Source organism: Rhineura floridana, chromosome 19 (assembly GCF_030035675.1).
Source record: "Rhineura floridana isolate rRhiFlo1 chromosome 19, rRhiFlo1.hap2, whole genome shotgun sequence".
Classification (NCBI taxonomy): Eukaryota; Metazoa; Chordata; class Lepidosauria; order Squamata; family Rhineuridae; genus Rhineura; species Rhineura floridana.
This window is the reverse complement of record NC_084498.1, coordinates 20,525,134-20,552,517: the sequence shown is the minus strand read 5'-3', so window position 1 is coordinate 20,552,517 and position 27,384 is coordinate 20,525,134. Positions and strand designations below refer to the sequence as shown.

The window sequence follows — 27,384 nt, the reverse complement described above, 5'->3', positions numbered from 1 at the left end:
TCCGAAGCCTGTGGGGCGGATCTGGGCTTGGGTTGACAGGTGGCACCGGGGGGGGGTGCTGCTCTCCTCTGGCTAGGACTGCTGGCTCTCGGGGATTTAGTGTTGTTGTTATTACCGGGTCGTGGGTATTATTATCATTATCATCCTCATCATTAGCACTCTCTCGTGGGTATATTATTACTATTAGCAGTCTCTCTTGGGTATTATTATTAGCAGTTCTGAGTTGCTGTTATTATTATTATTAGCAGTTTTGGTGCATTATTTTTATTAGCAGCACCTTTGGGGTATTATTGTTGTTATTAGCAGCTCATGGGTATTATTATTATTATTATTATTATTATTAGCAGTCTCTCTTGGTTATTATTATTACCAGTTCTTGGGAATTATTATTAGCAGTTCTTAGGAGCTGTTGTTGCTGTTATTAGCATTTCTGGTGTATTATTATTATTATTATTAGCAGTAGCAGCATCTCTTGGGTGTTTTTATTGTAGGCAGTAGCTTTTGGGCATTATCATTATTAGCAGCTTGGGTATTATTATTTAGCAGCAGCACCTCTTCAGAGGTGGTATTGTTGTTATTATTATTATTAGGTGTTCTAGTTTATTATTGTTATTAGCAGCATCTCTTGGTATTATTGTAGGCAGTAGCTCTTGGGTATTACCATCATTATTGTTAACAGCAGCTCTTGGATATTATAATTATTAGTAGCCTGCCTGTATGATGATCGCTAGCTGAGTCTTAAAAAGGCAGTTTTAGCAAACAGACAAATCCAAAATTTGCCATATTTGAAACTGTCCTGCTGTTAATTGAGTGGTTTTTTAAAAAAAATTACAGCTGTTTAGTAGTTTTGTATAGCTTGACACATTAATGAAATATCACTTGCAGTACGTGTTATGACATTACCCAGTCTTCGGGACTTGAAATTGAAGGGACTCTGACTTTGTTTTCTCAAGAGGGTGTATCATAAATATTATTGGAAGTTGTTTTTAAATATATGTTTGGCTATGGGCATTACTGAACTCATTTAAACTCCCAACCAAAAAAAAAGTTTCTCTTACATGTTTAATGTAGAAGAATATGAAAGGGAGTAGTCGTTTAGCATTAAGTTAGATATGCAGGATATAAAATAGGTATGCCTGACCAATCAGGTCTTAATTGATTCCCTTTTTGGTTTGTGTTGGTCTTACACAAACAGACTGAACATTGTACAAAACTCCCTAGAGTCTGTGCAGAGCTATAATCTGTTAGATGAGGGCAGGCTTACTGGAATTGGACCATGGGGTCCTTTGAGGAGTACGCTAAACAAGGATAATCTTGGCTAACCATTATAAATATGTTATGATTATAATCAACCTGTAATATTTGTGGAAGGCATTTTTCTCCTAATCAATTTAGTTTGCAAAATTTAGAAAGATGTCTCTTCAGCTGCAAAATTCTGGGAATGCTAATTTAAATTGGGGATAGTGTTAATTAAGGAGCAGACTTTTATGCAACAGGCAGCAAGAGTCCTAAAATTCTAAAATGAGCCATGACTGAACCATATAAGTCTTACAAATGCCATAATTTTTATGGAACCTTCAGGACTAACAAATTAAAGCTCCAATCCTGTCTGCACACAGACTTATTCAAGTCCCACTGAACTCAGTGGGGCTGACCTCTGAATTGACATGCCTGGGATTGCACTCTTAGTCTGATTAGATCAGAGAGTTTCCATACAAGTTGTGTAGCTGGTTCTTCTTTTGTGATCAAGTCCCGTTGTGAACGAAACGGGGGTTTTTTTGCCAATCTGAAAGCTGCTCAATATTGGAGAGGGAATTGGTTTTGCACATGGATCTGTAGCTCACCTTGGTTATACAGGTCAAGGTTGATAATGGTATAAAACCAAGTGTAAAAAATAAACAACAGGTTCCCTAAAAGGATCACTGCTTAAAACAAGTAAAGCTGCTGCAGAGAGCAAAAGAGGAGGAAACACAAGGAAAGGGATTGGGGGGAGGAATAAATGATTTCTATCTTGTTTTTTTTCCCCTTGTGTGCTTGCATTTTTCTCTCTCTGTTCTTCCCATTTCTCTTCAAACCATCCATGAAGCCCTTCTCCAGCCTCTGCCTTTTTGCTACCCTGTCTGCTTCATGGTCAGTTGACCATAATATACATTTGATTCATTGTTTGATGCTATTAATCTGTCTGTGAGCCTACCCATGTTTGGGACCTTGCTCTGTGCTGAGTTGAGGTTGGAATTCTTTGTTGGTGATGGCCAGGCTTTTTAACTCCCTCCCATGGGAGGCTTGTTTGGCCCCCTCTGTGGTCATCTTCAGTCACCAGAGCAAGACACCGTTGTTCCAGCTGATGTTTGACCTTGCACTCCTTACTAATAGGTTTTCTGACGGTTATCTAATACTTCACAGCTTATTTATTTCTTTGAAAGATATTTTAAGTTCAGCCACCTGTCTGGGCATGCTGCCACTCCATTTAAAGCACTATTATTCCACATTAAACAGTCATGGTTTCTCCCAATGAGTCCTGGGAAGTATAGTTTGCCCATGGTGCTGAGAGTTGTTAGGAGACCCCTATTCCCCTCACAAAGCTACAATTTCCAGAGTGGTTTAACAGTTGATCTGTCTTTCCAGGGAACTCTGAGCATTGTAGCTTTGTGTGGGGAATGGGGGTCTCCTAACAACTCTCAGCATCCTTAACAAACTGCAGTTCCCTGGATTCTTTAAGCCATGGCTGTTTAAAGTACATTGCTTTAAATGTATGGTTCAGATGGGGCCTAGGTGATGTGCAAGACTCCAAAATGCATTAAAATGCAATTATCAAGCCCTTACACACACTCTGTTCCTGAGACCCTTGCCATTGTGAGGAGCGTTTGTGTATGATTCCCTCCTCCTCCAATTTTAAGTGAACTTCATGGCTTCAAAGTACACCGCAATTTTCCCGTTGATATATAGTACTGGATGGTGAGGTAGTTGTGCTGCTGATTTTTGCACATGTGTTGTTCAGCTTTAGCATGCCCATAAGGTTGGGCTCATGAAGTGGAAGGGTGAGGATTTTCCTGGTGTGTTCTGCTTTCTAGATTGAACAGGACCAAAGTGTTTTAACACAGTCTTGTAAAAGGACACCTCTGTTGTGGAGGAATTTTGTTTAATTAGAGCAACAGGGGAAACTCTTCTGGTCTTCTCTAATCCTTAGTATGTACTGTTGTGGCAGCTGATGGCAGATGTTCGGGAAAGTATTCCTTTTTTACCATAGATAATCTCGCGTCCCCCTGTTTTTCCTTCTTATAGGTACAGAAACTTCTGTGCATGTGCCCAGTAGATATCCACGGGATCTTTCAGCTGGATGAGCGCCGCAGAGATGCTGTGATTGCTTTGGGAGTTTTTCTAATCGAGTCTGACCTGCAGGTACAATTTCCTGTTTAATCTAAAATATTTATTGAAGGGATGTATAGTCTGCCATTCCATCAGGTTTCAGCTTCCAAAAAGTATGAAATCATGATAAAACCACATGAAAATACCATGATATAAAAGAGCAGTAGAAAAGCAATATACTGAGGATTAAAGAGCTTGGGAAAAGAAAAACGCCTTGACCTGATCTTGAAATGATATCACAGTAGGTGCCAGGTGCGCCTCCTTGGGGAGAGCATTCCACAGTTGGAGTGCCACCACCAAGTAAGCCCTTTTGCTTGGTAGCTACCCACTGCAGCTCAGAGGGCAGAGGCAGCCAAAGAAGGGCCTCCATCAAAAATCCTAGTGGATAGAGTTGAATGTTTTAATTTGATCTGTAGTATCAGATTTAATTAGGGAATCCAGCTTTGAAAAATATTAAAGCTGTGTGGCAATAATATCTTCAGACCGTAGTTCTTTCTCCTCTGCGTGTCGCATCTAGATTAATGATCTTGTCCTCACTCCCAAAACCCTCCATGGCCATGCTGCTTTTTATATCTTTGAACTTATTTCCTGACATGTCCCTTCTTGTGGTCTTTGCTTATTCAGCTCTGCCACCTTCTTCTGTCCAAAGGTCTCCTGGATCTTGAAACTGCTCCTCCGTTTCCCCTTGCGGCTTGGTACTCCTGCCTGTTGGAACACCTCTGTACAGCCACATGCTTTATTTCCTTTAAATCCTTCCTCAAAACTCACCTTTTCTGGGAAGCCTTTGGATTCTCCCCTCCCCCCAGTCCCTGGGCCTTCTTTCAGGGCTGGGGCACCTTTGGCCCTCCAGATGTTGCTGACCTACAAGTATTATTATTGCCACTAAGGCAAGCACCATGTAATTGAAATAACCTCATCTACTTCCCCTGCTTACCCCCCTCCATTACCCCCCCTTCCTCTGTTGCTCGCCTGAGTTTTTGTCAGCCCCTTTGGCGTAGGGACCTGCTGTTTGTAAAACACCTTATACATAGATGGTGCTGTACTAATTAATATTTTTATAAATTCTCCATTTCCATTCCAGCATAAAGATATTCTTGTTCCATATCTCCTGCGGCTGTTGAGGGGCCTCTTCAAAGTCCAGTGGATAGAAGAAAGCAATTCGCGCAAAGGCCGAGGTGAAATTTTACAATGTTTTTTGTCATAATGTGAGCCTTAGCCTCTTACTTAAAAAAACTTACAGTTCAATCCTGTGCATGTCTGCTCAGATGTCAATCCCACTGAGTTCAAATAGATTTATTCCCAGATAAATGTGTATAGAATGGGTGGGGAATCTTTTTTCACCACAAGGAGGATACTGTGGTTTGTTAAACCAGCTTCCCCCATGGCATCCAAACTGGGAAACCTTGGTTTAAGCACTGCTTACAAATCTGGATCAGATCCTGGTTTATAAGCAACACTTAAATTACCAGTTTCCCAGTTCACGCATCATGGGAACTGTAGTTTAACAAACCACAATACCTTCCTCAAAATTGTCTGTGCAAGGGTAGGGATGAGGCTCAAGCACAAGGCTCGTTCTTGGTCCAATAAACCATGGTTTAATCAGACCATGTCTGACTTGAGGCTCAAGCACAAGGCTCGTTCTTGGTCCAATAAACCATGGTTTAATCAGACCATGTCTGACTTGAGGCTCAAGCACAAGGCTCGTTCTTGGTCCAATAAACCATGGTTTAATCAGACCATGTCTGACTTGAGGCTCAAGCACAAGGCTCGTTCTTGGTCCAATAAACCATGGTTTAATCAGACCATGTCTGACTTGAGGCTCAAGCACAAGGCTCGTTCTTGGTCCAATAAACCATGGTTTAATCAGACCAAGTCTGACTTGCACTGTAAAAAAAAAAGTGATTTGGGATGGATTAGATTTGTTACTGTGTGTTATCTGTTAGTCATAATACTGTTGTGTCTTTGCCATATTGTAGGCATGCTTCCAATTGCAGAAAACTTCAGTTTCTGTTTGGTGACGTTATTGTCGGATGTGGCTTATAGGGATGCCATTTTGAGAGAACAGGTAAAATTCATTGACAAGATGTGGCATGCATGGCAACAGATGCCAATATGTTTTATGTGTTAAAATATATATTTCCCATAATGTGTGTATCAACAGATTTAAAAAATCCTAAAATAATTCTTGACTAATGCAAAATCTCTCTCTTTCAAAAAGATTGCAGATTGAATAATGATGTGAACAGATCTGTAAATGATTAAATAATTATTTATGAAACATATAGTTGCAGGATTTGCCTGCCTTTCTTTTTCTGTGTCTGACCCTGCGCCCCAGCCAGGGCACTAATAGTACAAATCCTTCCAAATGTGCTTCTTCAACTAAAAATATGTATTATCCCCAAAAAAAACTTATGCAAAGAAACGTGTAGAAGTCTTTCTAAAGTGCTGAAAGTGTGGTCCTTTTTACCATTTCCCCCCGCTTTGCTAGCAATTCCTGCAGGTCGGCAGTCTCTCTACCATACTTAAAATGCTGCTATGATGCTGATTGTTACGAAGCTCTCAAGCTCTAAAAGGCAGTTTTGGTGACTTCAGCCAGTTGATATAGATAGATATCAATCTATATATCAATTGATTTGACACAAATGACAAATTAGATCTACTAGATTCTATAAGCTCTAATTTTGTCGTTTGACCCCCATTATATTAACTTCTTATACGGTGAGGGTGTGAATTATATCTAAGAGAAGCGCTCCTGTCAAAAGCCCTTTTCAGAAGTGTTCCTCCATGCATGTGGAGATGGTGGGATGCGGAATGTTCTTTCCTTCCAATATTATCCGCCCCTCCCCATGTTCAGTGGAAGAACTGAACATGGAGCCTCTGAGCATACAGATGTATGTTCAGAGGCTTCCCATTCAGATCTGTCGCCAAACATGTGGATCCTGGGAACAGAACTGCTGGGTGTGGTAACATTGGGTAGCTGCAGCCCTGTTTCCCCTCCGTGCATTTTGTTAACGTGTGGAGAGCACCGATGAAATGGGTCTAAAGACTTTTGTTTTATAAATGGATGTTTCATATAACACTACTGTCTGGGGATATTCTATTAACTAAAACAATTTTAGATATTAAAGAAGCCTAAATTGGCCGAAATTATAGATAGCAATGCCCACTTAACGTTCTGGTTTTGTAACTTTAAGTTGGCACACTCTTACAGTGCAAATTGAAATACATCCCATCTGCAGATGTTAAAGGTGTCTGTCTTGATTATTCTAGATTTTAGAGACAGTTTTACAAGCGATGCAGGTCCTGCTGGGAATGTGCCAGTCCCCACAAATCCAGGATAAAGGTATTAGAAATGTTGTTCCAATAGGTGCTGCTGTTTTTATTACAACAAACGTAAATTTACCTTCTCTCTCTTGTTACCTTCATGCTGCATGTTGCACTTCACAGTGGGCTAGTCTCTCCTCCTCTAACCCCCCTCCCTTGAGGTTCTTCAGAAAACCAGAGTACTCCTGCTCCAGAGTTGACCTGGTGGGTCCTTTGTTTTCAAAAATCTGGTGTCTGGTTCATCCTGAGACCCTCCTATAGGCTTCTCCTATCTTCCTGTGTTTATATTTCTCCCCTTTCCTTCTCGTAGGCTTGCCACTGTGCACAGTTAACATAGAAATTATGACTACCCCATCCTTCAATACTATCCTGTATTTTTGATGTTTTTCCGTTATGTCTGAGTTGGGCCATAGTGACAGTGACGTTTTTTAAAAAGTGATGTTACATTTTTTCCAGTTGGAAGAAGCTTTTAAAAGCAAGAAATAAGTGAACTCCCTTTGTTTTCCAGAATATTTATGCAAATATGCTGTGCCATGCCTGATTGGAATTTCAAGAGCGTTTGGGCGCTACAGCAACTCGGAAGAGTCTCTTCTGTCAAAGCTTTTTCCTAAAGTTACTCCGCATTCCCACAGAGCCCCAAACGAGTTGGATGGTATTCGCAGACGCTCTTTTAATGACTTCAGGTCGATACTTCCAAATTCCTTACTGTCTGTTTGCCAAGAAGGATCTTTAAAGAGAAAGACCAATAGTGTATCGAGTATCACGCAGGTTAGTTTAGATATTTTGGGGATAAAATCAGCCTATAGGTCATTTTGTCAACCATGGGTTTTTTTAGTTTACAGGATAATGTGACTGTTGTTGAATTTCAATTTCTTATTTTGGAGGGCCACATATGAGGCCCATTTAGAGAGGGCCCATGACACAGGCCATATCTGCACCTTAAATCTAAAGCAGTATCATACAGCTGTGAATGGTCATGACCCCCCCCCCCGAGAGTCCTGAGAACTGTAGTCTGTTTAAGGGTGCTTAGAGTAGTTAGGAGACCCTATTCCCTCTACAGAGCTGTAGTTCCTAGGGGGATTTAACAATCAAATCTCTCTTCCCAGGGAACTCTGGGAATTGTAACTATCTGAGAGGAATTGGGGGGGGTCCTAAAACCTCTCAGCACCCTTAACAAACTACAGTTCCCAGAATTCTTTGTGGGAAGCCGTGAATGCTTAAAGTGGTATAATCCTGCATTAAATGAATGGTGCAGATGTGACCTCACTGATGGAGCATATGGTTTGCATGCAGAAGTTCCCAGGCTCAGTCCTTGGTGTCTCACAATAAAAAAAAAAGGTAGCAGGTGATGGGAAAGTCTTCCATTCTTGAGAGCCATTGTTGGTCTGGGTAAGCAACAGTGGGCTAAAATGGATGTGGTATGAGGCGGATTCCAACAACAGCAACTTGCCCAGAAACATATAATGTGTTTATGAAAGTGATATGCTGTGTAAATTCCATATATCCTCTCTGTATGTAAAGAGCTGAGGAAATTAAAGCAGAGAGATTAACATTTCGAAGGATCTTGAGGGTTGAAACAGTTAATACATATTGGTGAGGTGGGGATGGCCACAGATACTGATTGCCGTTGGAAATTATCTTCTAAATAACGTCCAGCATAGAAGTTATAATCCGAAGGCCCTAGCAAAGCTGCCTGTAGAGCTATGAGTGGCCTTCTCTTCATGCTTTTTTTTTCCAAATAGGAAGCAATGAGAAGAGGCTTTTTGGATGCTAGTTTTGTTTATATGAAGGCCTGACATCTTTAGATATGCTGGAGATTTCCAAATCCCATCACCTTCAAGGAAACTAGGGGTTACTGCTACCCTTCTGGAAATCTCAAATTATAGTTTGAGTGTGTGTGTGTGTTTTATATGACTATGTGAGTTCGACATGAACTTTGTATTTTGTGCCTACTACCATCTTTCAGATCAGTCCAGAACGTGGAATTCCTCCTCCCAGTTCTCCCGGAGGAAGCGCTGTGCAATATTTTGAAGGTATAGTTTTGCTTTCTGGTGTAGATTATTTTGATTAGGAGCGTAATAAAATTTTGAGTATCCAAGGATGATCCCAGACAGTTTATGGCCTCCCTAAACAGTTATCCTGCAGTGAAGATTCTAGGGGATGTTGCAAGGGAGAAAGTTGGTTTATTTTTATTATTCATTTAAAACAGTTGCATCCCACTTACTCAACATTTAGGTTTATAAAACAAATATTAGCAACTGAACAAATAACACTGCCAAAAAATAAACAAACAGCAGCTAGGAGCAGATCACTGTTGACTGCTTTTAAAGGCTTGAGTCAGCACGTCAGACTTAGCTTGGTGTAAGAATGGTAGTGACAGGCGAATGTCCTTGGAGAGAGCTTCATTACAGGGGTTTCACCCAGTCTCTTAATAGTCACCTCTGAAGGTGGAAACACCCAAAGCAGAGCTTCTACTGAAGACCTTTGTCGATGGGCAGGATCATACGTGTTGGCAGAACTTCCTGTAGGAAATTTAGAGGCAAACTCCAGCAATTGTCCACACCCATCTGTGTAGCATCCTCTTGGGTCAGTGAAGGACATAGTTTTGTGGTGTCTGAAACAGCAACGTGTCCAGATTGACCATAACTAGATTCTGGAGGTGCATAAATCCAAGTTTAAATGGAAGTTTGGTTTCAACAATTATGGGACTTGGTCCTCGTGGAAAAACTGATGGACAAAATATGAGAAGGAAGAAACAGTAAGCCAGGCAAATTTTATGCTGTTTGGTTCAGTTTTATTGGCTATGCTGTGACAAAGGAACATGGACACAGAGCACCAACATCTCATGACGACCTATGGAAAGACACTTTCATTTGAGAGACACTGCGATTGAATATGCTTTTTTTTTTTAGGAATAAAATGCTCTACTTGTATCTGTGGGAGTTTACATTGTGTCACTTGAAATTCAAAAGTAAAAGTTTTTTCTTTTTTAAAAGAAGAAGAAACGGCTTTTCCCTCTCTGCCTTCAGCATAGTCATACTTGGAGCAGACCCTTTGAAATTAATGACCATGATGAATTAGGGTCCGTTAGTTTTCATGAATTACTCTGAGTTATGACTAACCATGGGTGCAACACATTGTCTGCTCCTGAGTCCCGCTTGGGAGTAGGGAACCAAGGGTATTTTCTTGTCATCGGTCGCTTTCCTAAGCTTCAGGAATCCACTTCACTGTCACCTCTAAAATGTGAGGTAGTGAGGAGGCTCCTCCAAGTCCTTAAGTGGTGCATGTTCATATCTTGTGTCCCGTCCCCCGCATGGCTGTGTTTCTGACCACAGCTGATAGCAGTGGTTCCCGGCAGCTGAGGTCTGTATCCTGCAAAGGGCTAGTTGATTTGTCTCACGGCACAATCTTCCGGGAAGGCCGATAAGGAATGGATGCTGTGCTCCCAGCTGAGTACTGGCAGTCCAGGCCCGCTGCCAAGCGAAGGCACCAGGTTGGCCTTGCGGTGTCCCTTGGTGAGGAAGAAGTGGCGGAAAGCCCAAGCAAAATGGGCAAGATGCTGCTTCACTTCATAAGTGGAAATAAATGAATACCTTAAAGGAAAATGCTGCAGTCTGCAGACCAATTAAACTAGTATAGTCTCGTTGAGTGTGCTTTGCTCATAATGGGCTGTAGACAGGATAGGCAATGTGGTAATTTTAAAAAAATAACTCTGACGTTTTCTCCCTTTTTCTCTTCTTTCTTTAAAAAAAAATAAGCAGGGTCCTACCTACCTGATGGGAGTGCTGTAGATCCCGATTATTACTTCTCTACAATCAGTTCCAGCTTCTCGGTTTCGCCTCTCTTTAACGGCATTAGCAACAAGGAGTTTAACATTCCACTAGAAATGCTCCGCCAGCTGCTGAACATGGTGCGTTGAGGAGTCTGGACCAGCCTTCACCACCCTGGTGCCCACCAGATGTTTGGACGGCTGGGGCTGATGGGAGACGTTTGGACGGCTGGGGCTGATGGGAGACGTTTGGACGGCTGGGGCTGATGGGAGACGTTTGGACGGCTGGGGCTGATGGGAGACGTTTGGACGGCTGGGGCTGATGGGAGACGTTTGGACGGCTGGGGCTGATGGGGCTATGGTCCAAAACATCTGGAGGGCCCTAGGGTGGCGAAGACTGGTCTAGGAAAACCACAGAAGAGAAATGTTGCCAGCATGCCTCCTTGAACTGGAATGTGTTGGGGCTTAATTGTGTATATGTAGAAAGAAACACTTTTAATTCAACTGAAAGGATGTCTGTTTTTATTTTTTGTGCATGTAGGTAAAACAGATTGTTGGGGATGCAGTTCTTAGAAATTTGGACGCAGTTGTCTCTGAGGGTATTGAGGTATGTTAATTTTTCACCATGTTGTTGTTTTTAAAAGAATTGAGCTTGTGGTTGTATCTTAGAGGGGCATGGCATTTAAATTTGATTCTGAAAGCTACTGCTGACAGATGGTCCAAGGGGAGTATTAACAAACATGCAAAAAATATAACACATTTTTGGGGTCATCCATAATATTAACAGTGTGGAAGTAATGTTAAGACTCAATAGAGTCTTAGCCTAGGTTACATGTGTAATTTATGCCTCATTTGATTCTTTTTTTATATATAAATATTAGAATCTTGTTTTATTTACTTCTTTCCTTGTGTACATACCACCTTTCTTCCAAGGAGCACAAGGTGGCTTACATGGTTCTCCTCCTCCCTCATTTTATCCTCGCAACAACCCTGTGTGGTAGGTTAAACTGAGAGGCAAGTGACTGGCCCAAGGTCACCCAGTGAGCTTCATGGCTGAGCAGGGATTGGAATCCTGGCCTCCCAGGTCATAGTCCAACACCCTAACCATTAAACCACCCCTGGCTCATTCATAGACGTGCATGTGTTTCCACTGTAGGTTGTTGATGTAAATTATTTATAAAATGCCAACCATGTGCACCAGAGGTGGGGAACCTTTTCTGGCCAGCAGGCTTGATCATGATTTCCCTACTTGTTGACAGGCTAAGCCTGACCAGTGTGCGCGGCTGATGGGTGGTTGTGAGCCTTGAAGCCCTGCCCTTATCCACCCTACATCTGATGTCATGTATGACAGGTGTAGAGCAGGTGGCTGTGGTGTCCCCAAAATGGCCTCACGGGCCAAATGGGGAGGTCTGGCTGGCCAGATTAGGCCCACGGGGTGGAGGTTTCCCACCCCTGAGGTACATGGTGCTTTAGAAGGAGAGGGCAAGTCTCTGCCTCAAGCAGCTCACTCTCTAACAACACAAGGGAGATGGTAAGAGGAGGGGAGAACTTGAAATGTAATTATTTTCCAGAGAGCGGTCTTGAAGGAAGCTTCTAGATATCGGGGGGATTTCAAAATTTGCTCTTAGGTTGATTTTTCCCCCCCAAACAGCCATATGTAATTGCAACTCTCTTTCTACTTTGTAGGAAAACCCTCATGCAGATCTGTTCTACAAAATGTTCAGTGACCCATTGTACGTTGCCCAGTTCAAGATGCTGAGGGACGCGTTGTACTATATGAAAGGTGTGATATTTAAATTAATAAGCTTTCAGCCTTGGAGACAGAAGACAACTAAAAGTATGTGGGTTTCATGGTTGACAGTGTCGGCCAACTTAAATGTAACCATGGTCACTTGGCTGTGTGAATGAGCCTGCCATTTGTAGGTTCCTTCCTTCCTTCCTTCCTTCCTTCCTTCCTTCCTTCCTTCCTTCCTTCCTTCCTTCCTTCCTTCCTTCCTTCCTTCCTTCCTTCCTTCCTTCCTTCCTTCCTTCCTTCCTTCCTTCCTTCCTTCCTTCCTTCCTTCCTTCCTTCCTTCCTTCCTGTTAACTGCAAGGAGGAGGTCAAACAGCTTTTGCTTCCACATTTGAACAACCTGCAGTTTGCTAATATCCCCCAAGCCTGGGAAACTGGGGAGCGTTTAAACCAGGAGATAAGAACTTGTGTCCTTCCAGAGGTTGTTGAATCCCAGCTCCTGCTGTCCCTGACAATTGGCTAGGCTAGCTGGGACTGATGGTAGTTGATGGCCAACAATATCTAGAGAGACATAGGTTCCCCACCCTTTGTTTCAACTGGGGCTTGTTTAGAACAAGCCAAAATAAAACTGGTGTCCTGAAAAAACGGTTTAAATAGTCCTTAGTTCCCTGAATTTGGACATAACGGGGAGCTAACCTGTGAGCTCAGGTTCAGATTACACATTGAGCTCAACCATGGTTTAGTGCAAGCGGCCGTTTGTGCTAAACTATGGCTTGGCTTGCCATGATGTATGAACCAGGCCTCTGCCAAGCCAGCCATCTCTAGTGCTTTAAATCCATATTGAAAAACTCACTTTTTGATCATTCATAGTTCCTTATTTGAAATATACTGCTTTAAACTAAAAATGGCTTTGATGCTTTATAGATCTGTAAAAACCTCTGGTGCTTTTTTGGATTGCCCTAAGTTTTGTCTATACTCCTTTGTCTACATAGTGTACTTAGACTTTCAAAAAGCGTTTTGACAAGGTACCTCACCAAAGGCTTCTGAGGAAGCTTAGCAGTCATGGAATAAGAGGAGAGGTCCTCTTGTGGATAAGGAATTGGTTAAGAAGCAGAAAGCAGAGAGTAGGAATAAACGGACAGTTCTCCCAATGGAGGGCTGTAGAAAGTGGAGTCCCTCAAGGATCGGTATTGGGACCTGTACTTTTCAACTTGTTCATTAATGACCTAGAATTAGGAGTGAGCAGTGAAGTGGCCAAGTTTGCTGACGACACTAAATTGTTCAGGGTTGTTAAAACAAAAAGGGATTGCGAAGAGCTCCAAAAAGACCTCTCCAAACTGAGTGAATGGGCGGAAAAATGGCAAATGCAATTCAATATAAACAAGTGTAAAATTATGCATATTGGAGCAAAAAATCTGAATTTCACATATACGCTCATGGGGTCTGAACTGGCGGTGACCGACCAGGAGAGAGACCTCGGGGTTGTAGTGGACAGCACGATGAAAATGTCGACCCAGTGTGCGGCAGCTGTGAAAAAGGCAAATTCCATGCTAGCAATAATTAGGAAAGGTATTGAAAATAAAACAGCCGATATCATAATGCCGTTGTATAAATCTATGGTGCGGCCGCATTTGGAATACTGTGTACAGTTCTGGTCACCTCATCTCAAAAAGGATATTCTAGAGTTGGAAAAGGTTCAGAAGAGGGCAACCAGAATGATCAAGGGGATGGAGCGACTCCCTTACGAGGAAAGGTTGCAGCATTTGGGGCTTTTTAGTTTAGAGAAAAGGCGGGTCAGAGGAGACATGATAGAAGTGTATAAAATTATGCATGGCATTGAGAAAGTGGATAGAGAAAAGTTCTTCTCCCTCTGTCATAATACTAGAACTCGTGGACATTCAAAGAAGCTGAATGTTGGAAGATTCAGGACAGACAAAAGGAAGTACTTCTTTACTCAGCGCATAGTTAAACTATGGAATTTGCTCCCACAAGATGCAGTAATGGCCACCAGCTTGGATGGCTTTAAAAGAAGATTAGACAAATTCATGGAGGACAGGGCTATCAATGGCTACTAGCCATGATGGCTGTGCTCTGCCACCCTAGTCAGAGGCAGCATGTTTCTGAAAACCAGTTGCCGGAAGCCTCAGGAGGGGAGAGTGTTCTTGCACTCGGGTCCTGCTTGCGGGCTTCCCCCAGGCACCTGGTTGGCCACTGTGAGAACAGGATGCTGGACTAGATGGGCCACTGGCCTGATCCAGCAGGCTCTTCTTATGTTCTTACATGTATTCTTATTTTTGTGTTCAAGGAATTTAAAGAAAACACTTTTTCACAAAGCCTTTCCTGGATCTTGCATTCTCTGCACTGCTTCTTGTCATTTAACTTCAGTCCTCATCTCTTCCCTGCTAAGCTCTGTTCCAGGGAAGGCGAACCCGTGGCCTTCCAGATGTTGTTAGACTCCCACCATGGCCAGCGCTCAGGGATATTGTGGGTTTTAGCCCAGCAACATCTGGAGGACCACAGGCTCGCCATCCCTGTTCTATTCTCTCCTTTGAATTTTTCCCTTTCCCTCTTGCACTGTAAAACTTTGAGAACCACTGCTGCATCTTGGGAGTGCTTTCATGCAAATGGTGTTGTAGAAGAGGATTAAGCAGTGTCTTAATTCACTGATTCCCAAACCGTTTTCCCCCTTCACAAACCACTTGAAAATGGCTGCGGGTCTTGGTGGGAGGCTAGAATTAAGACAGTTAATCTTGAGTCAGTTGAAACTCATGCAGCATGGCTGCATTACAATTGCTGCAACAGGCAGAAAAATCATTAACTTTGCTGCTCATCCTCTGCACTCATTTCAAGCGCCTCCTCCCCTATCACTTCTGGTCCACCCTGTTCACCTTCTGGGCAGACCACTAAAATCCAAGAATGCTGGAGCTCCCACCATTCTTCATAGACACACCACAGACCACCTGAAAGAAGGCCGCGGGCCACTGGTGGTCTACGGAGCACATTCTAGGAACTCCTAAGTTCTTAAATTGTCAACAAGGAGGAGTAGATTGGGCAGGTAGCATATCCATTGACTGATGCCTTCTGCTGTGAAATGAGTCGGTTTCAGAAAGATGCTCTCTTATTTCCTCATATTTTAGTTTGTTTCTATTTTCAGTTTAGATATGACCATTGTAGGAATTTAAACTTTTTGTTGTTGTCTTCTCAGATCTCCCAAACTCGTTTGTGAAGGAGATACACGATTTTGTGCTGGAACAGTTCAACAGCAGCCAGTCGGAGCTTCAGAAACTCCTTCATGACGTCGACAGATTACACAACGAACTGAATCCTCTGAAGCTGCGTTGCCAGGCTAATGCTGCCTGCGTGGATCTCATGGTGTGGGCTGTGAAGGATGAGCAAGGTGGCTATCTTCAGTTTTTTTGTATGCATGCGCTATCTTTATTCCATTTTAACCACAATTTGAACATTTGCCTGAATGTGTTTGTTTTTTAACAATTCTTCTGCCTGATGCTGTTGCTTTTTGTTTTGTTTTTTAATATAAAGTGCATAAACTTCAGAAAGCATGCCATGTGCCCTTAGCCCTCTTACAGTGCAATCCTATGGATGTCTAAACAGATTTATTTTTAAAATTGAAATGCGAGCTTATAGTTATGATTCTTTTTGTGTAAGCTACCCATGAGGCCTTTGTCCTAAGAGTCAGCCTAGGAATTTATTTCAAGTATTTGCACCCTGCTCTTCAGCCAAAAAGGCTGTCAGAGTGTCTGATATGCAGCCAATTAAAACAAGACAGTCACCGCCTGTAGGCTTACAATCTAAATAAGCGACACGCAAGGGAGAAGGGACAGGGAGGAAAGAGGAACAAAGCAAACTCAGATACAGATTCTTAAATAGCAGATCTTATAAAAACAATCTGATACAGAAACAGTTCAGGGGTAGGAAGAGCTAGTCTTTTGGCAAAGTTGATGGAATGAGCTCTGCTTCCCATCTCTCCCACCAAGGCAGCCAGATGGCATGGCCACTGCCTAGTGACAGTTGAGGGGGGAGAGGATGTTTCAGTCACGGTGGGGTAGCTCTGGCCCGTGGGCCAATCCAAGTTGTTGCCATCAAAACAGAAACGAAAAGCCATTCTTAAATGTCCAAGCGTAGTCTTTCAATATCTTTCTGTTGTTCTTTTGCAAATAAGGGGCAGAAAACCTGTGCATCAAACTATCAGAGAAGCTGCAGTCCAAGACCTCTAGCAAAGTAATCATAGCTCATTTGCCTCTTCTCATCTGCTGCTTACAGGTACGCTGATAACCTTGAAATACGTAAATATTGTAGAAGTTCTATTTCCATTACCAGGGGTGGAGAATCCATGGCCCCCCACATGTTGTTGGGACTATAGCTCCCATCACCAGCCTGCATGGCCATTGGCCAGAGAGGATGGGAGGAGCTGTCTAATGACATCACCAGGGCCACAGGTTCTCCATCCCTCCTATAGACACTGGGCTGGTTCAGACACAATAGCCAGACTCATTGTTATGGTACTAATAAGAACCTTCTGTAAGTAATAATGCATCTTAGAAGTGTCATGCATGGCAGTTATCGCCATTAAAGCCACTGAACTGATCCATCGAGTTTTGCACAGTATTAAGAGTTTTAGTGTCATAGGGTCATGTGCTTGCCTTCTGCTGTGTAATATTGCTGATCTTTCTCTTAGGGTCTAGGGCGCTTATGTGAGAGATTCCCTGTGGTGGTTCACTCGGTCAATCCATCCCTGAGAGACTTTCTTGTGATCCCTTCTCCTGTCCTGGTGAAGCTTTACAAGTACCACAATCAATTTAATACCGGTATTGTACTTCTGTTGCAGTATTCCCTCTTACGCGTTTAGCTAATCTAATTTATTCTCTCTTTCTTTTTTTTCACTGTGGCATGCCAGTCAAAACCGTATGAATAAATATTTTAAAAACGGCATTCTTATTGTTTATTAAATGTATATCCCGCCCTTCTTCCCGGTAGGAGCCCAGGGCAGCAAACAAACACTAAAACACTCCAAAACATCATAAAAACAGACATTAAAACATATTAAAACAAAACATCTTTTAACATTTTTATTCTGCCTTTACACTTTGGTCAATAGCGACAGGTGTGATCGGTTGTTTGATGGTGTTTAGAGGAGAGGAAACTGTTTAAAAAAAGGATTGATTCCTCTAGATCTCTCTTTCTCCCTCTCCATTCTTTTCTCTTCCTGACGCTTGTAGCACCCCACTTTGCCCGTCCCAGTTGTCGCATTGTCCTCCTGTTTGTCTCCTAGATTGCTCCCCTTTCCCTTCTGCTCTCTCAGCTGTGCTGCTTTCTGTTTGGCTGTTCAGGTGCTCATCTGAGCCCTCAAAAGCCCATGCAGCTGCAAGAGGAAGTGGGGAAAAGCATTGCTCTTCCAACATCCTCCTTTACCTCTATGTGCTTTTGAAAGAGAGGAGGGAAGGTAACCACCTCACGAGGAAGGCATCATTGAGCACCGGGGCAGTCGGGGGAGCCTTTGTTACACATGGGGAAGTCCTCAAGAGCTCCACTTCTCCCATGGGCACCATATTGACAATCCCTGCTCCAACCACATGAGCTGTGCTTCACGCTGCTCTTACGTGCTTAGGGAAGTCGTCTTCTCCATAGCGACCTTTGGCCTCGTCTTGAAAATCACTGTTCTACAGATATGTCAAACCTAGACCAAAGGTTTTTACCGGGTCCCTTTTGTTTTATTTTGTTAGGAGGCAACGACATCAAGATCAGTATAACAAACGAGCATGCTGAATCCACTGTAAGTGTGATGTCAAGCAAGAAGAGTCAAGCCTCCATGTATGAACAGCTGCGGGATATTGCAATTGATAACATCTGCAGGTATGAACTGTGCTTTAAATGTATTGTGTTCCAGGCATGGTTAAAAAGCACATTCTTGTGGGTAACATACTGTGAAGGGCAGATTTTGAGAACATAATTTGGGTCCGCTAATTTAGGCTGGGGTGGGGGCAAATTCAAGGCTTGAGGGGGTCTACTTTTCTGTTTTGATTAGAATCAAAATCAGATATCCGAGAGAGATCTTCTGGTTTATGTTCACCATTTCTTGCAGGTGCTTGAAAGCTGGCCTGACTATAGATCCAGTCATTGTTGAAGCCTTCTTAGCTAGTTTGTCTAATCGTCTCTACATCTCACAGGAGAGTGATAAGTAAGCTGTCCGTTATTACTACTACTACTACTACTGTTATTGTAATAATAATTTATATTGTAAATACCTTTGGGACGCCTCACGGAGAATGATTCCTAAATGAAGTTTACTTTATTTTTTAAATTTCATTTATTACCTGCCCTTTCTCCTAAGGGCCCAGGACAGCTCACAGCAATTTAAAACACATTAAAAAGCAGTTTGAAAAACATGTGTGCAGAAAGTTGTTATACGCACACCCGTGTTGTTGTAAAGCCTGATGAGCTGAATTTGGCACAACTTGTGGGCTTCATTCAGGAGGCCTGCAACTTGTGCATGTCAGGTGTGCCTCTGTGCCAGGCATTTTTTCTTCCCCTCCTTCCCTGCTTTGGTTCTTCAGATCACCAGCAGGGGGAGAAAATATACTCTTCCTTCTTTTTTGTTAAGTGGTGATACAAATGCAATTTTGGTTTTCTAGGGAGGCCCATCTCATTCCTGACCACACAATCCGTGCATTAGGGCACATTGCAGTGGCACTGAGGGACATGCCCAAAGTGATGGAGCCGATCCTTCAGATCCTGCAGCAGAAGTTCTGCCAGCCGCCTTCTCCCCTGGATGTGCTCATCATTGACCAACTGGGCTGCTTAGTTATCACTGGAAATGTAAGAGCAGATGAGCAGGCTGGGAAGCTGTCCGTTGCAGCAGGCCTAGCGTGCTTCCAGGCATCCTGTTCATTGAGCAGGAGCAGACTGTCGTGGCTTCTCCACATCCCATCTCTCAGTGCAGCGTGAAGACAGCTTAAAGGGGCATTGAACTTGTCAAGGATTATCAATACCTTGGCACAGTCATTAACCAAAATGGAGACAGTAGTCAAGAAATCAGAAGAAGGCTAGGACTGGGGAGGGCAGCTATGAGAGAACTAGAAAAAGTCCTCAGATGCAAAGATGCATCACTGAACACCAAAGTCAGGATCATTCAGACCATGGTATTCCCGATCTCTAGGTATGGATGTGAAAGTTGGACAGTGAAAAAAACAGATAAGAGAAAAATCAACTCATTTGAGATGTGTTGGAGGAGAGCTTTGCGGATACCATGGACTGCGAAAAAGACAAATAATTGGGTGTTAGAACAAATTAAACCAGAACTATCACTGGAAGCTAAAATGGTGAAACTGAGGTTATCACACTTTGGACACATAATGAGAAGACATGATTCACCAGAAAAGACAATGCTGGGAAAAATAGAAGGGAGTAGAAAAAGAGGAAGGCCAAACAAGAGATGGATTGATTACTTAAAGGAAGCCACAGACCTGAATTTACAAGATCTGAACAGGGTGGTTCATGACAGATGCTGTTGGAGGTCGCTGATTCATAATTTACTTTAAACAGTTGACTTGAAGGCCCATAACACACACACTCTAGCCCAGAACCGTGCGCTTCCTTTAAGCGCTCTCTGTGTGTATGTGTAGATGTAATGTTCAAAACTAGTTAGTTTTTGCATTTCTATTTGCACTGATTTTATTTTTTCTTATAGCTTTCTGTATTCCCTGTCAATTTTATTTTCTGTTTTCATTTAGCAATACATTTACCAGGAGGTATGGAATCTGTTTCAGCAGATCAGTGTTAAAGCTAGCTCAATTGTGTACTCAGCAACGAAAGACTACAAGGATCATGGATACAGGTAATCTTTACTATGCTTGCTGGTTCATTGGAATGTGATTTTCCCCCCAAAGAAAGCATTATTGTCTTATTATCGAGCCAGCTTCAAGGTCCTTGTATTAATTTACCAAGACATGAACGGCTTAGGCTTAGTGACCGCCTGAACCCTTATATTCTAGTTTGATCACTGAGATCATCTGCAGAAGCATTGTTGATCGCTCCCTAAGTTGGCGAAGCTTATATGACAGCAACAGGAAATTGAACCTTTAATGTCATCGACCCAGCCCTGTGGAGTGCTCTGCCAACAGAGATTCAGCAAGTGCCTTCTGTTCTGACTTCTGAATGCCTGCTGAAAATGTTTCTGTGTCACCAGGCTTATGCAGGCAACTGAGATGATACCTTTCTGCAGTAGTTAATGGTTTCTGATTTTAAATGTTTAGATGGTTTTATCATATATTCATATATGTTCTAAACCACTTTGAGATATTTTGTATGAATAATAGTATATAAGTATTGTTCTAAATAAAATGTTTAGGTTCTCCCCAAAGGCATTTAATTTTCCTGTCTAGCAGCTGACACCTGTATATATTGCCTATTCAACACAAAGGCTAGATTGAGTTGTATCCAACACTAGTCCTACTCAGAGTAGACCATTGAGACAAATGGACATGACTAAATAAGGTTTGTTCATATTAATGGTTCTACTCTGAGTATAACAGTTGGATGCAGTCCATTATCTTCAAAACTTTTGTATGGTAGGCATCAGTTTCTGATTTGTGAATATATAATAGTTGTAGGGCTCCCTTCTTACAACAATATTTAATTTATATTTATTTTTTGTTTATATTTATTTATTATATATATTTAATTTATAATTTAACAAAAAAGTTAAAACAGTATCATTAAAAATAATGTATTTTTTTGCAACAATTAAAAACATGTAAAATGTGTTAGGTATTGGAATCGGGCAAGGCACCGTCCCTGCTAAGTTTCAGACACCAGGCCAAAACAGTTTTATTTTAGGAGGCTGTTGCACCATGAATGCTGTTCTGATGTTTTTATTCTCCGGTGTTTTTAAGTTGTGAATATTGTATGCTTTTGTTTGTCTAAGCTGCTTTGAGACCCAAATCGGGTGAAAAGCGGGGTATACACTTTTAACAATAAATAACTAAAAACTTCTAAAACAATCCCCCTGGCTTCCTGCTCCCTATGCAGTAATATTCTTGGAAATTGTAGGAACAGGAAGTTGCTTTATACTGACTGAGACCATTGCCCTATCTAGCTCCGTACTGGTTGCACTGACAGGCAGTGGCTCTCCAGGGTTTGGTCTTTCTGGGAGCTGAACCTGGGACATTCTGCATGCGAACCAGCTGCGGTATCATTGAGCTACAACTCTTCTCAATTCTACTATAGATTAAACCGGAAATATTTAATCAAAGGGTTGATTCTTATGATTTACTATTTTCTCTCTCCCCCCCCCCTTTTTCACCAGACACTGTTCCTTAGCTGTTATTAACGCCCTGGCTAATATAGCTGCAAATATCCAGGATGAGCACCTTGTGGATGAATTGCTGATGAACTTGCTGGAACTGTTTGTACAACTTGGGCTTGAAGGAAAGAGAGCCAGCGAGAGGGCAAGCGAAAAAGGTCCAGCGCTAAAGGTAGGAAGGGAAAAAATGCTTCTTGCGGATCTTCAGAAGAAAAGCGGTATCCTGTGTACAGTTGAAGCCACTTTCAATGAGACTTTAAGGCAAAGCTAGATGCGACATCAGAAGATCTGCTGTTTTTAAAGAGTTTAACGGCAGCAGGGAAGGAGAAGATCTGACCCGAAGTGCGGCAGTGTGAGAGAAGGGGAAGGTATTGAACCTGTGCTGTCTTTCCAGTGGACATTGCCAACCTGAGCTGCAAAATTGCATACTGATGCCACGGGGATAACCGTGTGCTGTGCCCTCTGGACTGAGTAGCTTCTGGAAAACTATCCAGGGGGCAAAAAGCCTTAAACATCACCACCGACCAGTTGGATCCCCATCCCCAACCCTCCTGTTTCTATTACCTGAAAAGAAATGTGTATATTTTTGCACATCTGCCTTAACTTTAAAAATGTTAATAAGATCTAGGTTTCATTTTTGCATTGGCTAATATAGGTTATGTGTGTCACCATTTTTTTCAGCCTGCACACAGCCCCCTCAAAACATTTAGCTCTGACAGGGCCATGAAGTCGCACAGCAAGCTCTAAAGCATCAGAATGTGGGGACTTTGTAGCTCTGTGCTGGGGAAGCGGGTTTTCAGAAAATGGCCTTGAAAACTTGTGTGTGTGTGCGCGCGGGCGGAGAATGTCTGCTTTTATTGAAAACTGTCTTTTTGCAAGGACAGTGTTGGATAGGAAGATCAAAATCCACAATAATTTTGACTTGGCCCTATTAAAACTTTAATTCTATGAAAAGCAGATGGAACACACTCATTTTTATAGTATTTTCTGTTGTGGGAGGAAAGAGGGATAAGGAGATGTGTTTTTTCAAAATGGTTAGAGAACAACCCAGTTTGGCCTAGAAAAGTATCCCAGAAATCATGCATTTTAAAAGTGTCGGAATAAAGGGCTGGGGCTTTGAGGACAGAGGCTAGCAAAAAAAGAGTAAGGGGGTTTGCAACACAACTTTCAGGGTACCACTTCTTCATATAGTAAGCAGATCTCTACAAGCCGCTGCACGGGCATAGTAATTGTGTAGCACTGCCCTTTCAGGGAGGAACATGCGGTAGAGTACATGCTTTGCATGCAGAAAGCCCCGAGTTCAACTCCTGGCATCTCTCTTGACAACAAAATAAATCCTGTAGCAGGAGATGGGGAAGATCTCTGCTCGAGACCCTGCAGAGCCCCTGCCAGCCAGAGTCGACCGTACTGGGCTGGATGGACCAATAGGCTGACTTGGTGTAAGGCTATCTGGTTTACCTAGAGAGGTAGTGGGCTCTCCGACACTGGAGGCATTCAAGAGGCAGCTGGACAGCCATCTGTCGGGAATGCTTTGTTTTGGATTCCTGCATTGTGCAGGGGGTTGGACTGGATGGCCTCATAGGACCCTTCCAACACTACTATTCTATGATTCTATCTTCCGTGGGGCAGAGCTGTCTGGTCAACTCTAAGCATGCCATTTGACTGCGTGCAGCCACTGCGTCTGCTGTAGAAGCTAAAGCAGCTTAAACAGATCTCGCTGCCAGCAGCTAATGTCATTAAAAGGGGAAATGAGATCTGACTGAGGAGCCAGACAAATAGGCCCTGTTTGCAGAGTTCCAAGTGGCTTGTTCTTCCAGCTGCTTCCTTAATGCCTGCACGTCAGCCTCAACTCACAACCTCGCAGTTCCTTTTCTCTCATTGTTGATGGGGACTCGGGGCAACGTCGCTTTGACATGGAACAGGATCTGCTTTCCCTAAATACCAACTGTATCTAAAAAAAGCATCTCCCTTTATGTCACGGACGAGAGGGCCGTAGCTCAGTGGCAGAGCATCTGCCTTGCAGGCGGAAGGTCCCAGGTTCAATCCCTGACATGACCAGGTAGGGCTGGGAAAGAGACCGTGCCTGAAATCCTGGAGAGCCTCTGCCAGTCAGTGTAGACAATAGTGAGCTAGATAGGCCAGCGAGGCTGACTCGATAGGAAGCAGCCTCCTACTGAATGGTTTGTGACAACAAGATGCAAGAGTCCCATTCAGGAGGGACATTCCCCATGCTTTGCCGTAGTTGCTGCTCCATCGTGGAGCAATTCAGCCTGCTTAGAGTAAAATTACGGATACTGAGAGATTGCTAGTGATTTAAAATGTGCTCCTCAACCCCCGAGGGTTGTTATTTTAGCTTACTCAGATTTATCTTAAAGAACCAAGTAATGATCAATAAGCCTGTTAGAGTCAAGATGTCTCTCTCACAGTGCAAACGCATGTGCAAAAGAAGTTGAAGCAGCACCATTTAGTTTCACACATTTAAAAAGTATTTTTTCTAGATTTTTTCCAAAGCTTTTCTAACATGTCTGTATTCCCCCCACCCCCCCACCCCCACTTTGTTTCTTAGGCATCTAGCAGTGCAGGGAACCTGGGAGTGCTGATCCCCGTTATTGCTGTGGTGAGTGTTTTAAACCAGGTCATTCGTTTACTTTTCTAAAGCAGTGCACTGAGTTGGGAAGCTGAATGGTTTGGGCAATAACTGAAAGAAGGAATATGTCAAAAGGTGGTCAGCTGGTCGGCTCCTCTCTCCCCCCCCCAATGCTAAAAGTACAATACAGTGATCATCTCTTTAATAACATAACCTCAGCTGGTTATACTAAACAATATCGAGAGTTTCGATGCTGTCACTTATGGACTGAAAAAAACCAAGGGTTTTGTGTGTGTTTGTCTTACCGATGCAAGAATACCTGTGTTGTCAAAACTCTGTGTGTGTGTGAGTGTAAATGGCCACTGCCAATAATGTAAATATTCCCATATGTACTTCTGGCATTTCATTTCCTTCTAACCTCCTCCCCTTGCAGGTTCTCAGAGTGGTTTAATAATCAGTTCCTCTTCCCAGGGAACTCAGGGAGTTGTAGCTCTGCGAGGGGAATAAGGATCTCCTCTCCATACTAACAAACTACAGTTCCCAGGATGCTTGGGGGGAGGAGCCATGACTGTTTAAAGTAAATAGTGTGGATGGGGGTCCACGCCTGTGTTGAACCTTAAGCACGTGTAACTGAAATGACTTCATATTGCTTCCCTCTCTGCTCCTGCCTCCACTTCCTTCCTCCTTTTCACCCATGTCAGATGTTTAGGTTGTAACCTCTTTGGGGTCAGAGCTCAATTCTCTTGTACTCTGAGAATCTCCATGCACACCAGTGGCACTATGTAAATAATAATTTAACAAATGTTACTGTCATTCACATGAGTGTTTACCATCAAGCAATGCTAGGATTTTAACTGAAGAAACAAGCACACAGCTTCTGTGGTGTGATAGTGGTGGTGGAACTTAGGACATGCTTCAAAGTCGGCTTATATGGGGCCTGAAATCTAGTCCCCTGCAATGATGTGCCCTATGTTTAATCACAGTAGCTTTGTTTATTTCCACATACCTCTGTATGTTCCCATGTGAGAAAGAGAACTTTTTATTTGGTCTGGCTTTCAAATAGCGAGACTTCTGAAAAGCAGTAATTTTTTGTCTACAATCTAAGACCAATTCCTCCTGCTAGGCAAATGTTATTTACAGTAAAGACTTCAAAATATATGCTTCAAAGCTAATACGGTGTTTGATCTGAGGCTTCCTAATCTGCATTTTTTCAACCATTAAGCTCTCAGTAAATACTGTTAGGAGCCCTAACAGAAGTTAATGGTTACATTTAGGGTCTGTAAACCAAATATTTAGTTTTCTTGCACAATTCATGATGATCATGAGTTCCCAGGTCCTATTTCTCCTTAAGCTTTTTTTTTTTAAACTTGTTAGGAGCTTATCGTTTCAGGGGGAAAAGGTGCTGTTCAAAATGGCCACACAACATCATATATACCAGGGATGGGAACTTGTGGCCCTCTAGATGTTGTTGGACGACAACTATCTTCATCCCTGGCCACAACATCTGGAGGGCCACAGGTTCCTCATTCCTGGTGCATGCTAATAGCTACCTGAAACATGTGATTTTTATGATGGCTGTAGGGCTAGTGAGAAATGAGACAGGGTGGTATTGGCATTCTTGGGGGAAACCCCAAATTTTGCAGAAGTAGGAGGGGGAAAATCTTTTGGAAAAGAACTGAAATCATCGCAGCGAGGACAGACTGGCTACAGAATGCTATGTGACTGGGGCCCTCACCTCTCCTTGTGCATGTCCCGTGCTGCCCCCAAATCTCCTCTGGAGGATTGGGGGAAAACCCAGAACAGGTTTAGGTGGCGGGGGGGGGCAGCAGAGGGGGAGAACATTCCGTGGCACAAGGAGAAATCTTTGCAGTGATGGAACCAGTGACTTACATTAGGTTGAACAGAAATCCCTCAACCAGTGAGTGGACTGGAATAGAATATCCCAAAAGACAGCATGCTAGCTGCCTGGGATACTAAATAGGAGCTCTCCACGCTGCACCATTTTATTGCAGGTCCTGCGTGTTTTTCTTACAGGGAGATGGTCTCAGCAAAGGGAAAAACACCCAGGTATTCTGTTACGAGAACATATGAGCTCCTCTTTTGATGCAGGACTGTGTTCGGGAGATGATTAGCACATACTTATAAACAAAAAATGCATCATCTTTACATGGATCAGTGTGTGCATTTGTACCTGTTTTTCCACCAACAAAGAAATTATCCCATGTATGTGGTATTAGTGGCTTCAGCTTATAGGATAGAATTGGCAAAAATTGGGGGGGGGGGTTGTCCTGTCTTTGAGCTAGGGCTCTCATGGATCCATATCGCCGTTTGTAGCTATTTAGAAAATCCTATATGAAGCCTACCTTTTGGAAAGAGTTGTTCTGTGCACTACTTTGAGTTGCTGAATTTTCTTGTACCAGCGTTGTCTTGAACAAAGACCACTGTCACATTAAGAAGAAAAGAAACCAACAACCATCTGCACTTGTGCATATCGAGCATGCTTTGGCCAAGAGGAGAGAAAAAAGCCTCTGCTTTACTTGCATGGGATGTTAAGGCAATAGTTCAATAATTATTGCATTCCCTGGGATCTCCTTTCTTTGGAATTGGGATGTATATTGAACGCTTCCAGTCTGTGGGCCATTGTTTAGTTTTCCATATTTCTTGACAAATTTTTCTCAAAATTTGGACATATTCAGTCTCCGTAGCTTGTAGCAACTCTATTGGTAGGCCATCTGTTCCTGGTGATTTGTTTCTTCCATGTATTTTAAGAGCAGCTTTCACCTCACATTCTAAAATTTCTGGTTCTCCATCATACGGTTCCTCCATGAATGAATCTGTCATCCTGGCATCTCTTTTGTAGAGTTCTTCAGTGTATTGCTTCCATCTTCCTTTTATTTCATCTCGGTCAGTCAGTGTGTTCCCCTGTTGATTATTCAACATCCCTACTCTTGCTTTAAATTTCTCTTTCATTTCTCGAAGCTTTCAGAATAGGGCTCTTGTTCTTCCCTTTTCGTTGTCCTCTTCTATTTCTATAGAATAACTATTAATACTATATAACTTTATACAGTACCTCATGGAAAAAAGAACTGTATGGCATTTGAGAGAAGAGCTCAGGCCCATGATTTTTCTACTGTCTACTACCATTTAGCTCTTCAGTGCAGTGCTAGTTTCAAATAATGATATTGTGTTGTCGTTTGGTTGCTTGCTTCCATTGCTCTCCATGTTAGACATCTGTACTATGTCTGTTAAATGTTGGGTTTTTTTCTAGGGCTGCTGGGCAGTCCTTA

At 42.6% G+C, this 27,384-nt stretch overlaps 1 protein-coding gene across 2 annotated transcripts in view; it reads left to right on the top strand.

Moving 5' to 3' along the window:
• The window catches only part of PI4KA (phosphatidylinositol 4-kinase alpha), a 105,446-nt gene that overhangs the window by 422 nt on the left and 77,640 nt on the right, over positions 1 to 27,384 (top strand). The window contains exons 2-19 of one of the 2 annotated variants that reach the window (XM_061602491.1): positions 3,283 to 3,399; positions 4,448 to 4,541; positions 5,343 to 5,431; positions 6,637 to 6,709; positions 7,199 to 7,458; positions 8,657 to 8,723; positions 10,452 to 10,600; positions 11,001 to 11,066; positions 12,146 to 12,242; positions 15,397 to 15,588; positions 16,372 to 16,472; positions 16,888 to 17,017; positions 17,933 to 18,062; positions 18,292 to 18,387; positions 18,842 to 19,025; positions 19,940 to 20,043; positions 21,514 to 21,682; positions 24,077 to 24,127. In XM_061602491.1, coding sequence (XP_061458475.1) covers positions 3,283 to 3,399; positions 4,448 to 4,541; positions 5,343 to 5,431; positions 6,637 to 6,709; positions 7,199 to 7,458; positions 8,657 to 8,723; positions 10,452 to 10,600; positions 11,001 to 11,066; positions 12,146 to 12,242; positions 15,397 to 15,588; positions 16,372 to 16,472; positions 16,888 to 17,017; positions 17,933 to 18,062; positions 18,292 to 18,387; positions 18,842 to 19,025; positions 19,940 to 20,043; positions 21,514 to 21,682; positions 24,077 to 24,127 — 2,169 coding nt within the window. Of the gene's footprint in view, positions 1 to 3,282; positions 3,400 to 4,447; positions 4,542 to 5,342; positions 5,432 to 6,636; positions 6,710 to 7,198; positions 7,459 to 8,656; positions 8,724 to 10,448; positions 10,601 to 11,000; positions 11,067 to 12,145; positions 12,243 to 15,396; positions 15,589 to 16,371; positions 16,473 to 16,887; positions 17,018 to 17,932; positions 18,063 to 18,291; positions 18,388 to 18,841; positions 19,026 to 19,939; positions 20,044 to 21,513; positions 21,683 to 24,076; positions 24,128 to 27,384 lie in introns of both variants that reach the window. The other variant, XM_061602490.1, reaches the window with a different exon arrangement.